Source organism: Gymnoscopelus braueri, assembly GCF_963280865.1.
Source record: "Gymnoscopelus braueri genome assembly, chromosome: 24".
In the NCBI taxonomy this organism is placed as follows: Eukaryota; Metazoa; Chordata; class Actinopteri; order Myctophiformes; family Myctophidae; genus Gymnoscopelus; species Gymnoscopelus braueri.
In genome coordinates this window covers 29375269-29390080 of record NC_137626.1, presented here as the reverse complement: position 1 = coordinate 29390080, position 14812 = coordinate 29375269, and the positions used below count along the sequence as shown (strand labels likewise).

The 14812-nt window shown below is 42.4% G+C and overlaps 1 protein-coding gene across 1 annotated transcript in view; it reads left to right on the top strand.

Moving 5' to 3' along the window:
* Positions 1–14812, top strand: part of LOC308080568 (receptor tyrosine-protein kinase erbB-4-like) — a gene marked incomplete at its 3' end in the record, with an annotated part of 485532 nt that overhangs the window by 374473 nt on the left and 96247 nt on the right. The window contains exon 18 of the mRNA XM_080422462.1: positions 8674–8796. Within this exon, the coding sequence (XP_080278588.1) occupies positions 8674–8796 (123 nt within the window). The remainder of the gene's footprint in view (positions 1–8673; positions 8797–14812) is intronic.

The following is a 14812-nucleotide window of genomic DNA, read 5'->3' as shown; positions in this document are numbered from 1 at the left end:
CGCTATTGGGTGGAAACCTTGTATGTCCAAAATGGTTACTTTTCTGGAAAAAGGACAAATAACTTGGGTTCCAATGGATCAAATGTAGTTATTATATAGTCACAAGCTCTTTGTTAACACTTTTCATTCCTTTCCGTTTGTTTTTCTTTTTTTAGAGCAAAAATAGCAGGTCTACAAGCTCTTGTGAGCTACTTCGTCATACTGTAGTATACGAAGTACTTGGGCATTAATAGAAAAAAGGGAAAAATAAAATAAACATAAGTTTAAATATGGAGATACAAGGTTTCTTCCCGACAGCAATGATATCCGAAATAAAGCATAAAAATGCCCCCAAATAAATCTCTCTCTCTCTAAAAAAAAACAGAAAAAAGAAGCCTTGGAGTAGTGAACCTTGGGGCGTGGTACTCAGCCTCAGAGCTCTCAGTGTGTGCAGAGTGTTTTAAGATTATGCACGGCCGACGTCGCACATCGATCCAGCCTTGGAGTGGCTGGTGGTTCTGGGAAGCATTAGACCGACCAGTTGACTTTATATTCAAAGGAGAATGTCGAGGATCGAGGCCTTTCGCGAAGGGTGTGGTGTGTGTGTGTGTGTGTGTGTGTGTGTGTGTGTGTGTGTGTGTGTGTGTGTGTGTGTGTGTGTGTGTGTGTGTGTGTACTTGTATCACTATACTTATGGGGCCCAAATATCCCCACAACTGCAGCAAGAGTTTGTAGAAATAGACATTGTGAGGACCGTTTGGTACTTGTGGAGTTAAGTTTACAGATTAGGAAATGATTCGGGTTGTTATTCCACTTTTTCTAAAATGTCCAGCTATTTTCAATGCCATCCTAAAACATTGATGTCCTTACAAGTATCTAATACAAAAATATTTTGTGTGGGTGTTGTGTGTGCGTCATGTACATATGTGTGCATTTATGTGTGAAGATGAGCGAGAGAGAGAGAGTGTGGGTGTGTGTGCCCCCGTTGTCTATGTCTTGAGTGTAGTGAGAAAAAAAAAAAGTGCTGTGCGATGTGCTGTGTTGTGTGTGTGTGTGCCGTGTATTTGGTGTGTGTGTGGGTGCATACATGCGTAAGGCGTACGCTGTTATGTGCATTGCCCAATGGAGGGCTGTGACTGCAAGACAAATTTACTCACCTGTGTGCCTAGGCACGTCACACACACACATGCGCGTGCGCCATTCCCTCCATCTCTCATGCAGTTCCATCCAGAAGTCACATTTCGTTGCCGTCGGGCAGAAACCTCATATCTCCATATTTCAACTTTTTATGTTTGTTTGGTTTTTTTGAATGCCCTACTACATCATACAAGAGTGTCACACAAAAATAGCACATCTACAAGCTCACAACGCGGTGCATTGCGCCGCGTTTGTGAGCTTGTAGATCTGCTATTTTTGCTATAAAAAATACATAAAAATCACACCCAGTGTGAAGAGAGTGGTGCCTTTGAATTAGTGTAACTGGTTGCATCCTTGTGTTGCAATCAGCTGCAGCTGTTGAGGCCGGTGCTCAAACGGACGGACGGACAGACCCACACACGCGGTCAAGCATAGGAGTGGCTGGCCCACCACTCAAAAAAAGAACGGTTTGGACATACAAGGTTTTCACCACGACAGCAAACAATATACATGGGAGCGGGGGGGGGGGGGGGGTTGTCAGTGTGTGTTAGTATAATTCCGAGCGGAGGGCCGCAGCGTTATAGACAGCTGTCAGAGAGGAGACGAGGAGGCCAGGACCACAAACTGTCTGTGCCTCGGCGCCCCCCCCCTGGCCACCACGCATCCATCTTCATCAGCCAGACGGGCTGCTCTACCGCCAGGCCCCACCGCCAGCCTGCAGGGGAAGTGTTTACCCCCGAAGCACATCCCCCCCTAATACACTCTCATGCAGTGGTTGGAAAAAGTACTCAAAATGTTTTACTTAAGTAAAAGTATCAATACTGCAATGTAGAAGTACTCTGTTACAAGTATAAGTCTGGAATTCAAAATGTACTTGAGTCAAGAAGACGTGCAAAAGTATTGGTATCAAAATGTAGTTAGAGTATCAAAAGTAGAAGTACTAAAATATTTGAAAATAGCAGATCTACAAGCTCACAACGCGTCGCGAGCTTGTAGATCGGCTATTTTCAGATAGCCTAGGTATAAATAGGGCTAAAGTGGTTAATAACTATAACTAGTAACTAAAGTTTTCAAATAATTGTAGTGGAGTAAAAGTACAATATTTGCCTCTGAGAAGTAGTAGAGTAGAAGTAAAATTGGAAATACTCAAGTAAAGTACAAATACCTCAACATTGTACTTAAGTAAATGTACTTAGTTACTTTCCACCACTGCTGTCATGGGAGAGAGAGGAAAGAGACGAGTACAGGTATATACTGTGTATTCATACATACTGTACATGCGTTGCATGTGTATTTGAGGGAGGGAGATGGAGCAAAGCCAGAGGGGTGGAGATAAGGGTGGGCGAGGAAATGAACATTCCCTCTGTGTGCAATTATCATTGTGAAGAAATGAGTGGCGTGAAATACGGTCGGCGGTAATTGCGGCTGCTCTCTCTTTCGCAAGTGCGCACATACACACACACACACACACACACACACACACACACACACACACACACACACAGACACAGACACACAGGAGGACATGGAAAAAATAACCCATGTCCAATGGATACAATGTAGATACTAGTTAGTCACTTAGTCAAGACTTCTTTCACTTTGGAAATATTTTCAATATCAGCAGAAAATAGCAGTGTCTAGCAGGCTGACTTTGCTACTTTTGTGCAACAGGGCTACACAACGTAGCATAACATAGGACATTCATTTAAGAAGAAAAAAAAGATGAACTATAAGGTTAGATAGAAGGTTTCTGCCTGACAGCTATATGGAATGTAAAAGTAATTAGCAAAAGCACTGAGACTCCAGGCACTGCTGGACTGAGCATTCAATTCCCACAAGAGGCAGCAGCGTGCGCATCAAACGGCCCCTATACGCTCACCCCCTTCTGCCCACACCATTCCAGCCTCTCTGGGAGGAGAAGAACAGCCGAGGAGTAATGTGGGATGGGGGGGTTGGGGGGGGGGAGAGGCTGCACCATGGGGACGGTGGAGGGGTGCACATCTCACAGGATTTAACAAGTTAACGTATGAAAAATGTTTCGGCTCATAGTTTCCATTCGAAAGCTGTAGGCTCCCCTGTCTGTCACCCAGCTTGCATAGCCCACCTCCTTTCTCACACACACACACACACACACACACACACACACACACACACACACACACACACACACACACACACACCACACACACACACACACACACACACACACACAGAGAGAGAGAAAGCCTGTGTGCACTCTATCACGCTACCCAGAAGCTCTTTCAGTTAATGAAAGCATACAACTGGTTTCAGGACAGTCAGTGAGTGTGAATTCACTATTCAAGAGAATAATAGAGCTGAGCCAGGAACTCTAAATGGAGATCAAACCCGTCTGGACAAGGGATTTATGAGCTCAAGGACTCTCTCTCTCTCTCTCTCTCTCTCTCTCTCTCTCTCTCTCTCTCTCTCTCTCTCTCTCTCTCTCTCTCTCTCTCTCTCTCTCTCTCTCTCTCTCTGCTACTGTGCTCTGTACTGAGTCCTCTCCTTGTACAGTATGTCAGATGGTAAGAGGGGGCCCGGGCTCATACGCTGTCAAAGAACGTGATCCAATCTCTTGGCTGGGATTTCCATATCAAGAGCACAATTGTAGTGTCTTGTTATGATTGGCTCGACTCTCGGCTGTTTTCTCTCTCTCTCCTGTTCCTCGCTTTCTCTCTTTCCCTTTTCTTGAGCTCTGCCTCCCCTCCCCTCAGCCTCACTCGTTCTCTTTCTATTTTGATTACTATATATCTTGCCCTCTGCCATGCGAGAGCACTTCATTCCTTTATCTTCTTTGTCTCATCTTTTTTTCGTTGCCCCTAACTCTTGCCCTTGCTCTCTCGCCTCCTCTCTCTCTCTCTCGCGCACACACACATTGAAGTAAGCCGACAGGCTAATGTAAAAGCACTTGGCTCTCCCTGTGGTGCCTCTAAAAGGGGGGGCCCAGAAAACAAATTGCTTGTCGGTGAGAGACGGCACAGCCGGCGGAGCCCCCTCACTGTTGCACCGCCACCTCTAGCCTTGCCCCGCGAACCCGGCCTCTGTGATGCATCACTAATGCTCCATGGAGCTGGAGCGGCGTCGTCGCACTCGCTCCTTTCCAAACCTCCTCCTCCCTGTTTTCATGCCCCCCCCCCCCACCCCCTCCTCTGTCCTTTGCTTTCATCCACACGGCTCTCTCGCAAAACAACGGGGTATGTGTATTTCAGCACCTCACATCGCGGACAGCTCTCCTACATGGCCTGTGTATTTCAGCACCTCACATTGCGGACAGCTCTCCTACATGGCCTGTGTATTTCAGCACCTCACACTGCGGACAGCTCCCATACGTGGTCTGGGGTATTTCAGCACCTCACACTGTGGATAGCAACCTGGCCGCTCAGTGTAGTCTTCCTTAGAAAGAGAGGGGATGTCAGCACCAGGTGAACTGGACAGCTCCGCATTTTCAGAGCCTCACATCATTGCTGTAGCAGTATCATGCTTAGATTGAAGGCTTATGAACAGGCTAGTTACATGCATTTACTTGGTGTCATAGATGTAAGGAAACAAATTATATTGAAAAACAGCAATAAAAACAAGCATGTATAATTCTATAAAATGTTTCGTCATTCCTGGTCCTTTAGCATTATAAAGTCAGTAGTTTAATTTGATACAATTATGGCTGCGCTAATTATAGTGGCTGCTTACTGTTTGAATGTTTGTCAGCGTGATTCTCAGTAACAGCATTTATAATCCAAAAAAAACAAGCTAACGCTAGCTAAAAAATGCTATGATAGTACAGTTGTTTGCAATGTATCCCAGCAGTGTTTGTATTTCCTTGTAAATAAGAAGGAAAAAAAGAAACACAAGTTGAGTGTAGCTGCTTCACACTGCCTTAAGGCTAGAAGCTTGCCTCCCTCAGTTAGACCGCATTGTGTAACAAATATGGCATTTTATTTGGGTAATTTAAATATCTAAGCGTGTACCTGAGGGTTAATAATGCAAGTTCTTTTGGAGCCGAGTGTTTACTTATTCAATATAAAATAATTCCGGGTAATGTATTCTAGCTGGAGGCTAGAGTGTACTGCTTATTTGTCCAATGAACCATCCGAATCCTCAACACTGCACCACCGCGGAACTTTTATTTGGCGACGGCAGGGTGATTATTAGCCAGTAAATAAAGTGTGCGCTACTGTGAGCGTGTGGGTGGGTGAGTGGGTGAGAGAGAGAGAGAGAGAGAGGGAGGCGTAGCAAGAGGATGTTTGAGTGTTAAATCCTAAGCCTATATGTCGTACAACAGTGTCGTGCAACCGTAAATAGCAGATATGCAAGCTCACAACGCGTCGCGTCCGCGACACGTTGTGCATATCTGCTATTTTTGGGCAAGCAATCTCACCGTAAAACAAAGCATTAAATTGGGCTTCAGTCTACCCCCCCTCCCCCCCCAGCTTTTTTTCCTCTTCTCACTTCATCTTCTGGTCTTTCTCCTCATCTCCGTTCTTCCTCCCGCTCCTCTGCTTTCATCTGTGTCTCTTTTCTCCATCAGTCCGGTCCAGGCTTGTTCTAATGAAACAATAACAGCGACAGCCTGTCACCATCTGCTCCTCTCACTGCTCCGTCACCTCACCCCCCCCCCCCCCCTCTCTCTCTCTCTCTTCCACTCATTTTCTCACTCTGTCGTGCACTCGTGGCGCAGGGAGGCGGGCATGCACGCACTTACACGTGCACACACACATACACACACACACAGCGGTGCAGGCATGAACGTGAATACCACTCGTGCGTATATTATTGCATGCACATAAAACACTCCTATCATTCCCTCATTCGGTCACTCACTCTCTCACTCAGTCAGTCCTCCTTTATTCAGTCTCTCCCTCTCTCTCTCTCGCTCTCTCCCTCCCTCCCTCTCTCTCTTTCTCGTTTCTCCAAGTAATTCACTTGCACTAGTAGTACGGGCGCTGCAGACTCTCACTCTATCTCTCTCTCACCTCTCTCTCTCTCTCTCTCTCTCTCTCTCTCTCTCTCTCTCACCTCTCCCTCTCCCTCTCCTCTGACTCCTAACTTCTAATTCACTTTCAGCAGTGACGGCGCAGAGCGGACTTAACTCTCATTCAAGCAACCGGGGCCCTGGCCATAACAATAGCCATTAAACGGCATGTCATTGCCGGAGCTGTGGGCAATGTCATCCATTCTGCGGTTTCCCTCCCCTCCCGCGGTGGAAATGTGTGGTTGCCGGTACCGCTGTGTCCACGCTTTTATTTCATATTGAGTAAGTGCTGCTACGCCTGACCGACTGATATATGGTCTCATTATATTGTTTGATGGCCGCGGCTGAGTGTGGGTGATTATGTCGGTGATAAAGCGCGGCGAGCAGGGGGGGCTGATGGGCCGATAGGCTCATTAACCCATTAAGACCTGAGAAGATTCTAGAAATGTCTTCTAAATCCTAACAATTTTTTGAAAGAAAAACCCACATTTTTTTTCCTCGATTTTTCAAAAATAGCAGATCTGCAAGCTCGTAGCGCGGCACTCGGTGCCGCGCTATGAGCTTGTAGATCTGCTATTTTTGAATAGCCAAAGAAATCTAAAGTGACACAGATGCGTTCCAGGTATCAATGGGTTAAGACACATATTGATCAGACGCATTGACTTGTGGCTGCGTGCGCTTGATGGGTGCTTCGCGGAAGGGTGTGTTTGTGTGTCTGTGAATGTTCGCATGTGGAATGAGAGAGAGACAGAGTGTGTGCGGTGAGTGCAAATGTTTGTGGGCGTCTATGAGCAAATGCGTTATTGTCTATTATTTATGTCCGTGGTTCTCAAACGTGTTGATTTCAAGGACCCCCAGTTTTGGTATGCATTACACCACGGACCCCATAAATCTTGAGCGTTCAAATGGAACCAAGTGGTCCTGCAAATGCCTGCAAATCTTGAAGTCTTTTTTTTTAACTCATTCAGTGCCAATGAAATCAAAAAAATAATTGCGAACTGTGCCAGCAATTTTTCAATTATCTTATACCTTTTTTCAAGTAGTCACAGAATATCACTGAGGGTTGCACTGTGTGGTTTCACAAATGTCAACGAGGTCATTGGACCTTGTTGAAAAAGTGCTCAGGAGCCGAGATACAGCCTTTTTCAGTAATAAGTTAAACAAGAAGTGAATAGAGCAGCAAATCTTCAAATGATGATATCATGGGTTTTGAACGTTTTTTTCCAAAAACAATTTTTTTTACATTTCTTTTCAAAAACACGTCAAACGCGCCATTGGCACGTTGCGCCATTGCGGTAAAACACGTCAATGGCACTCAATGAGTTAAAAGGCGAACATTTTTAACTCAAATCTTTGCCTCTGGGGGTCACTGGCACAACATATTTTCAGGTGGTGGCCACAGACATATCAATTTGGGGGTCCTTGGCACAACAAAGTCTGAGAACCACCGTCTCAGACTGCCTCTACCCCCCCACCCCCACCTCAGCTCCCACCCCATCTCCCGAACCCAACGCTCCCCGACCCGGTTGGCTTCACAGCTTGGCTACAGGTGTCAGGTGGTGGTGTTTATTTGTACGTGGGCAGGGGGGCTCACTGAAGGGGGCTTCACATGATGACTCTACTGAGGACGGGTGCCAGCGCGGCAGCTGGTGTGGATACTGCTGGGTGTCAGCTGTTATTTGGCAGGCAGACAGGCGTGGAGGAGTCTCTCCTAAGCGCCTCCCTGCATATCGGGATTGTTTTGTATGTGCACAGCTGGCAGAGCCGCCGCTGAGAGACCCGCTGTAATTGTACCTGATGCTCGGATGCAAAGTTGTTGAGTATGCATGCGGTACGATCCTGTTAATTTAACTCTGACAGTGGAGAAAGAAATTGGCAAATTGAGTTATTTTCCCCATGTCACTTGTATTGTGTTTGTTGTATATCGTTGCTGTTGGGCAGAAACCTCCTATGTCCATATTCATTTTTTTTTTTGTAAATTAACGCCCTACTTGATCATACTACAGCGTCACAAAAAAGCATCAAAAAGTAGCAGATCTTCGCGGTGCGTTTTGCACTTGTAGATCTACTACTTTTGCTATTTTTGAATTTGAATCTTGAAAAGTAAAATTTTCGGACGTATGAGGTTTCCACCCCGAGACCATATGGTCACTGTCGGGTGGAAACCTTGTATGTCCAAATGCGTAACTTTTCAAGAAATGTAAAAAAAAATCCAATGGCGATGTAGTTATTTAGTCACAAGCTCTTGTTACTGGACGTGACCACTTTGACTTTAGCCAATCTACAGGCTTGTACATCGGCTATTTTCACAACTTTTGCTTGACACTCCTGTATGTATCATGTGGGGCATTCATTTATAATAAAAAAAATAAGAAAAAAATGGAGATAAGGGGATGTAATGTCAGGCCTGTCTTGCACCAGTGTAGATGTGAACAATTGACTTGTTGCTATGTTGTAGATGTAAACAATTGACTGTTGCTATGTTGTAGATGTAAACAATTGACTGTTGCTATGTTGTAGATGTAAACAATTGACTGTTGCTATGCTGTGTGCCTGTATGTCATTCTCAGCTGGTGGAGCCCCTGACCCCCAGTGGGACGGCCCCCAACCAGGCCCAGCTCCGCATCCTCAAGGAGACCGAACTGAAGAGAGTCAAGATCCTCGGCTCTGGAGCCTTTGGAACGGTCTACAAGGTAAGAGTGTGTGTGTGTGTGTGTGTGTGTGTGTGTGTGTGTGTGTGTGTGTGTGTGTGTGTGTGTGTGTGTGTGTGTGTGTGTGTGTGTGTGTGTGTGTGTGTGTGTGTGTGTGTGTGTGTGTGTGTGTGTGTGTGTGTGTGAGAGAGAGAGAGTGCGCGTGTGCGCAATATTCCGGTGTAAAAATGGGACTTCAAAGTGACGTCAAAAACCCATACACCTGCCAACTATGGTAACACTGACCATGACCTTGGCTGCTATGCTGAAACATGACATGTTCGAGCTATAACGGTACTGAACTGCCGTGTGAAGTTTCATTCCAATTGGAGCCCAGAATGAAGACGCTAGAACGATGACAATCTGTGTGTGTTTATAAAGAACGATGACCTTGACCTGTCACCCTGACCGTGGCCCTAGAATCCTGATACACAAAGCTATCTCGGTGTTGAACCTTTTGTATGACATTTCATTTCAAATCAGATCCCAAATGAAGGCAGTAGAGCAATGGCAAGAGCAAGTTAAAGGAGGCTGGTGTTGCGATAACGTTAAACAGTAATCTGGCTTTCTGGAAATGGTTTCCACTGCCGTATGGTTTCCTATAGACAGTGGTGGAAAGTAACTAAGTACATTTACTCAAGTACTGTACTTAAGTACAATGTTGAGGTATTTGTACTTTACTTGAGTATTTCCAATTTTCAACACTTTTACTTCTACTCCACTACATCTCAGAGGCAAATATTGTACTTTTACTCAACTACAATTATTTGAAAACTTTAGTTACTAGTTACTTTTCAGATATAAATTATGATATTATGAAGCATACATTAACCACTTTAGCCCTATTTCATACATAGGTTATTTGAAAATAGCCGATCTACAAGCTCATCGCGACGCGTTGTGAGCTTGTAGATCTGCTATTTTCAAATATCTTTGTACTTTAACTTTTGGTACTTTAAGTACATTTTGATGCCAATACTTAACTACTTTTACCTATAGATGTCTCTTTATCAACCACGGTTTCTGATAAAAGCCTTTTATTTAAAAGCGAAAATGAAACTGGCAACCCGGAAGTTAATGGAATAACCTACAAAACAATCCTTTCCCCCCTTCACGTATAGCCTACCACTTTTGTTTTGATGGTATAACAATATATATTCCATGGCGGCCATCAACATTGGATTATGATAGTCTACATAAATTATGTGGGATCATGAATCCAACAGGATACAGTTCACAGCTTTTTGGCACAGCAGCGCAGTGAGCACACCTCTCAGCACATCAAAGGCGGTGCTGCGTGTGTGTGCGTCGGCTCCCACATTAGAACGGAGCGCTTTTATAACTAATTAATGTTTTAAATCCAATTTGAGGACTGCCGACGGTCACATTGAAAAATAAAATTAGCGTAACACTGCTAGTTTGGAAAAGAGGAACAATAACTGTTGTCCTTGACAAAACCAATCTTACCTAGCACGGTTTGTATTCTGTACACACGCAGACACAAGGAGCAAAAGAAAATACAAATAAACGTTTAATTAAAGCACGACTTGTCAAAAACCTCCCGGTGGGCGTCGACTTGTGTTAATGACGCGCAATGCCCTACTCCTGTATATACTGTGTCATCACTGTCCAAAACAATAACGTTTCAGGAAATGGAAAAAATAACCTGTGTTCAATGTAGTCATTAGTCACAAGTTCTTGTTAATACAGTACTTTTCATTGGTTAAATAGTTATGAAACACACAGACAGACTTAACCACTTTCAACCTGAAGTCCCTATTGTGGGCAGCTCATTATTTTCATTAAAAGAAATGTTTCAAAGAATTCCAAAATAGAGAAGATTGCCGATCTACAAGCTCACAACACATCACATGGCAAAGTGCTGTGAGCTTGCAGATCGTCTACTTTTGCGCAATACTGTCATACGACAAACAAAGCACAAAATAGGGCATTCATTCACTCTTTCATTGCCATGGACGAAAATTCCCGTCCGATTTTGCAATGGCCCACACTGCCAATGACGAAAATGACGAAAATCTAAAAAAAATAAAAATTCATTTTTTTTAATTATTATTCTCAAAGGAACTAGGAGATAACGCCAAAAAGTTGCTGCTCCATTCACTTCAATGTTAAAAAATAAACAGAGAAAAAAATCAAAATGTTCCTGTGTTTTACCATGTATTTTTGAGTGAAACATGCTATTTTCAAACATCAGACAACAAATGTCAACGAGGTCACGGTGACCTCGTTGACATTTGTGAAACCACACCTGAAAACCCTCAGTGATTAGCAAACCATCAGGGGATCAGTCATACTGGAGATAACTATTCTGTGACTACTTGAAAAAGGTAAGAAAAATAGCAAAATCCTGGCACTGTGGGACCACACAGCCAGAAATAAGTCTGGCAATGAAAGAGTTAATGAGAAAATAGAAACATAAAAAGGATTAAATATGTACGATGGTACAAGGTTAGTGCCCGGCGGCAGCAGTATCCTCACATAACCCTTACGTCAGGACCTAATTCATGGTGAATCCTCTTGGTGAGGCCCATCGATCGCCGCTGGTAGGTAGGTCATTTAATGGCAGAAAGATAGGTGGTTTTCGGTCCCCCATGTATTAATGTTCTTGGACTTTTGGACCAAATTGCATTCTGTGATCATTTTAACCCATTTAGACCGGGAACGCAGCTGTGTGTCATTTTAAGATTTATTTGGCTATTCAAAAATAGCAGATATACAAGCTCACAGTGCGGCACCGATTGCCGCGCTACGAGCTTGTAGATCTGCTATTTTTGAAAAATCGTGAACATTTACGCAAATCTTTGAATATATATATTTTTAAAGCAAACATTTGTAACTCAAATCGTTGCTTCTGGGGATCTCTGGAACATATTTTGAGATATTTTTGTTCTTTTATATATTATGTTTGATATATTTCATATATTTTATATATTTTTTTAATATTTTTACATTTTAAATTTTTTTATATTTGTATATTTTTATATTTTCTATGTTTTAAAAAAATGGCTTTAGAAAACGTTTTTAGAATCGGCCTCGGGTCTAAATGGGTTAAACGATAGAATAAAAACGAGAAACAAGTGGAAAATGATACTGAGATAATGAGATTTTTGTTCCTTTTTTTAGTGGACAGAGTTTTTTATACTTTGATAGATCACCGCAAATTGGGGGGGGAAAAAATCTATGTCGTCTGCTGATTTCTGACACCGGAATCAATGTTTTCATAAATCACAGCTTGGGATTTGACCATCAGCACAAGCCTCACGTACAACAAAGCTTTTATGGATGAGACCCCCGCGGCCTATGGGGGGGTGGGTGCACAGATCGGATCGGAAACAGCAAAATACGGTTCCCTTCGGCAAGTCCACCCGCCCTCAACACACTTATTTATGCCACCTGTGTATACTCAGCAATCGCACTGAATAAATATTGCATTACCAGCTATCAGCAGGAATCCTGTATTTATAGTCCTATTTATTTTATAGCTCATGGTTTCTTTCTTTTGTTTCAGTTTTAGTTTTTGTTTTGTGTTTTTTTGTCTGTCTGCCTGCATGCATAATCAACACAAATCTACAATTAAACTATTTTATAGCGACCTTTCGTTACGCAGGGAGGCGTCGGGTTTCAAACACTGCATTGGAAATCCCAAGAATCCATGAGATATCATGCATGGATATTTTGTTTAGATCATAACTATTTGAACAGGGTTAGTCAATAAGAGCCATGACTCAGAACAATTCTTATGACTCAATAACAATTCAATAACAATTTCTTGTCAGTATCTTGCTCATGAGGATATATTGTTCTCACATATAGACATCAAATACAGTCATTTTGATTGTTTGTGGCTTTGTTTGCCTGTTAGCAGAATTACTTGAGATTTGTCCAGATTTCATGGATGGTGTGGATCATGCATGGGCAACTGGCGGCCCGGGGGCCACATGCCCTTCACTTAAGGCGGCCCGCAGGTTAATATCAGAATAGTCATATATTATTGATTTCAGCTGTTACAATTCCAAACATGCAAACATAACCCGCTTTAATTACTTAAGTCTATATTAGTAGCTTAATGACTAGTATTACAATGTTATTGTCTTTTTTATGTCCAATGTATTTATATTTAAGTTCATAAAGTTAACATAAGAATAACTAAATGCATTTGAAATTAAATAAAAATTTAACTTTTCAGGATTCCATTAAAAACAATTGCAAAAAATAGCTGCAAATGCTACTCAAGCAAATGCAATGTGGCCCTCTGGAGTGAGTGTGGAAATATAGTGGCCCTCTCAATCATCAAAGTTACCCACCCCTGGTGTGGATGATCAGTAGGCTGCCCCTGAAGAGGTGATTAACTTTTTGGGTCAAAGGTCAAGGTCTCAGTCTCAGTCAAGGTCGAAGATGAGGATGGATGGGTAGATTTGTATGAAACCTGGGGCGGTGGGGGGAGTTGTCATTATAGGCTCCCACAAGACATGATTAACCTTTTTGGGTTGAAAACGTGAGAGGACAATGTCAGAAGTACACAATCCATCATATTGCAGGTGGAAATGGCATATCTTGACTATTGCATTATTGACTTTGATTTGGGTTGGGTTGGGGGGCACACTTTTAGATACACATAACATATCCATACCGACAACATACAGTAACAACACTCAGATAATACTTTATTTAAACCTTACCTATATAAAGCAAAACAAATCCTTTTTGTGGGATATTTCACTTAAAAAAAATTTTTTTTCATTTTCCAAAAACAATATTAAAAATAAATGAAAAACGTTATTGAAAAAACCCGGCCCCCTCGCGTATTAGGAGGGCAGGGTGAGTCACCAGAACCAAGGACGGGTGTTTTCGATGAATCTAACATGTTAAAAATGGAGTTCGAAGTTATAATGGGTTTGTATAGGAAGGGGGCGTGTCTGATAAAATGAATATCAAATATCTAAATACTGAATCAAGCAACTTAAAAACGGTCTGGGGGGCTCAGAAAAGCCTGAGTAGATGATAAAACGACCCAAAGTTTTTTTTTAAGTGAAATATCCCTTTAAGTAAAAGTAGCAATACTGCAATGTAAAACATTTACTTAAGTAAAAGTACAAAGGTATTGGTATCAAAATAGTACTCATTATGCAGAATGTACCATTTCACAAGTTTTCAAATGTATAAAATGTATACAAATCCTTTGAAAATAGCAATACAAGCTCCCAATGCGTCGCATCGCGACGCATTGGGAGCTTGTAGATCGGCTATTTTCAAATGGCCGAAAAGTGTATAGGGCTGAAGTGGTTAATGTATGTTTTGTAATAATAATCAAAATATAGAAAGTAACTAGTAACTAAAGTTTTCAAATAATTGTAGTGGAGTAAAAGTGCAATATTTGCCTCTGAGATGTAGTGGAGTAGAAGCAAAAGTACCGAAATTTGGAAATACTCCAGTAAAGTAAAAATACATAAAAAATTGACTTAAGTACAGTACTTGAGTACATGTACTTAGTTACTTAAAGGGATACTTCACTTTCACATAAAATAAACATTTAAAAAATATATTAAAAATAAATGAAAAAAGTAATGGAAAATTCATGGCCCCCTCACGCATTAGAGTGTCCTACTAATGTGTGAGGGGGCCTTTATTTTGCCATAACTTCTTTCATTTTTTTTAAATATATTTTTTTAATGTTTATTTTATGTGAAAGTGAAGTATCCCTTTAACGCCATTGCCGACTGACGGCCACATTCCAATTCCTCACATTCCTGCCTGCTCGCTCGCTCGCTCGCTCTTCATGCACGTCATGTTGTATTTAGATGCTGCTGTATTTATCATATATGAGCTGTTTGGCATGCGTCCTAGCCCACACCATGCACAACAAACAGCACGATATTGTATAAATAAAGATCAACCCATTATTGAATGTTGTTGCTTCGGTAGCTTTGATCACTGCACTTCAGTTATCTCTGCTGTTTAATCAAGGGGGGCACTTTAACCCATTAAGCCCTGGAACGCA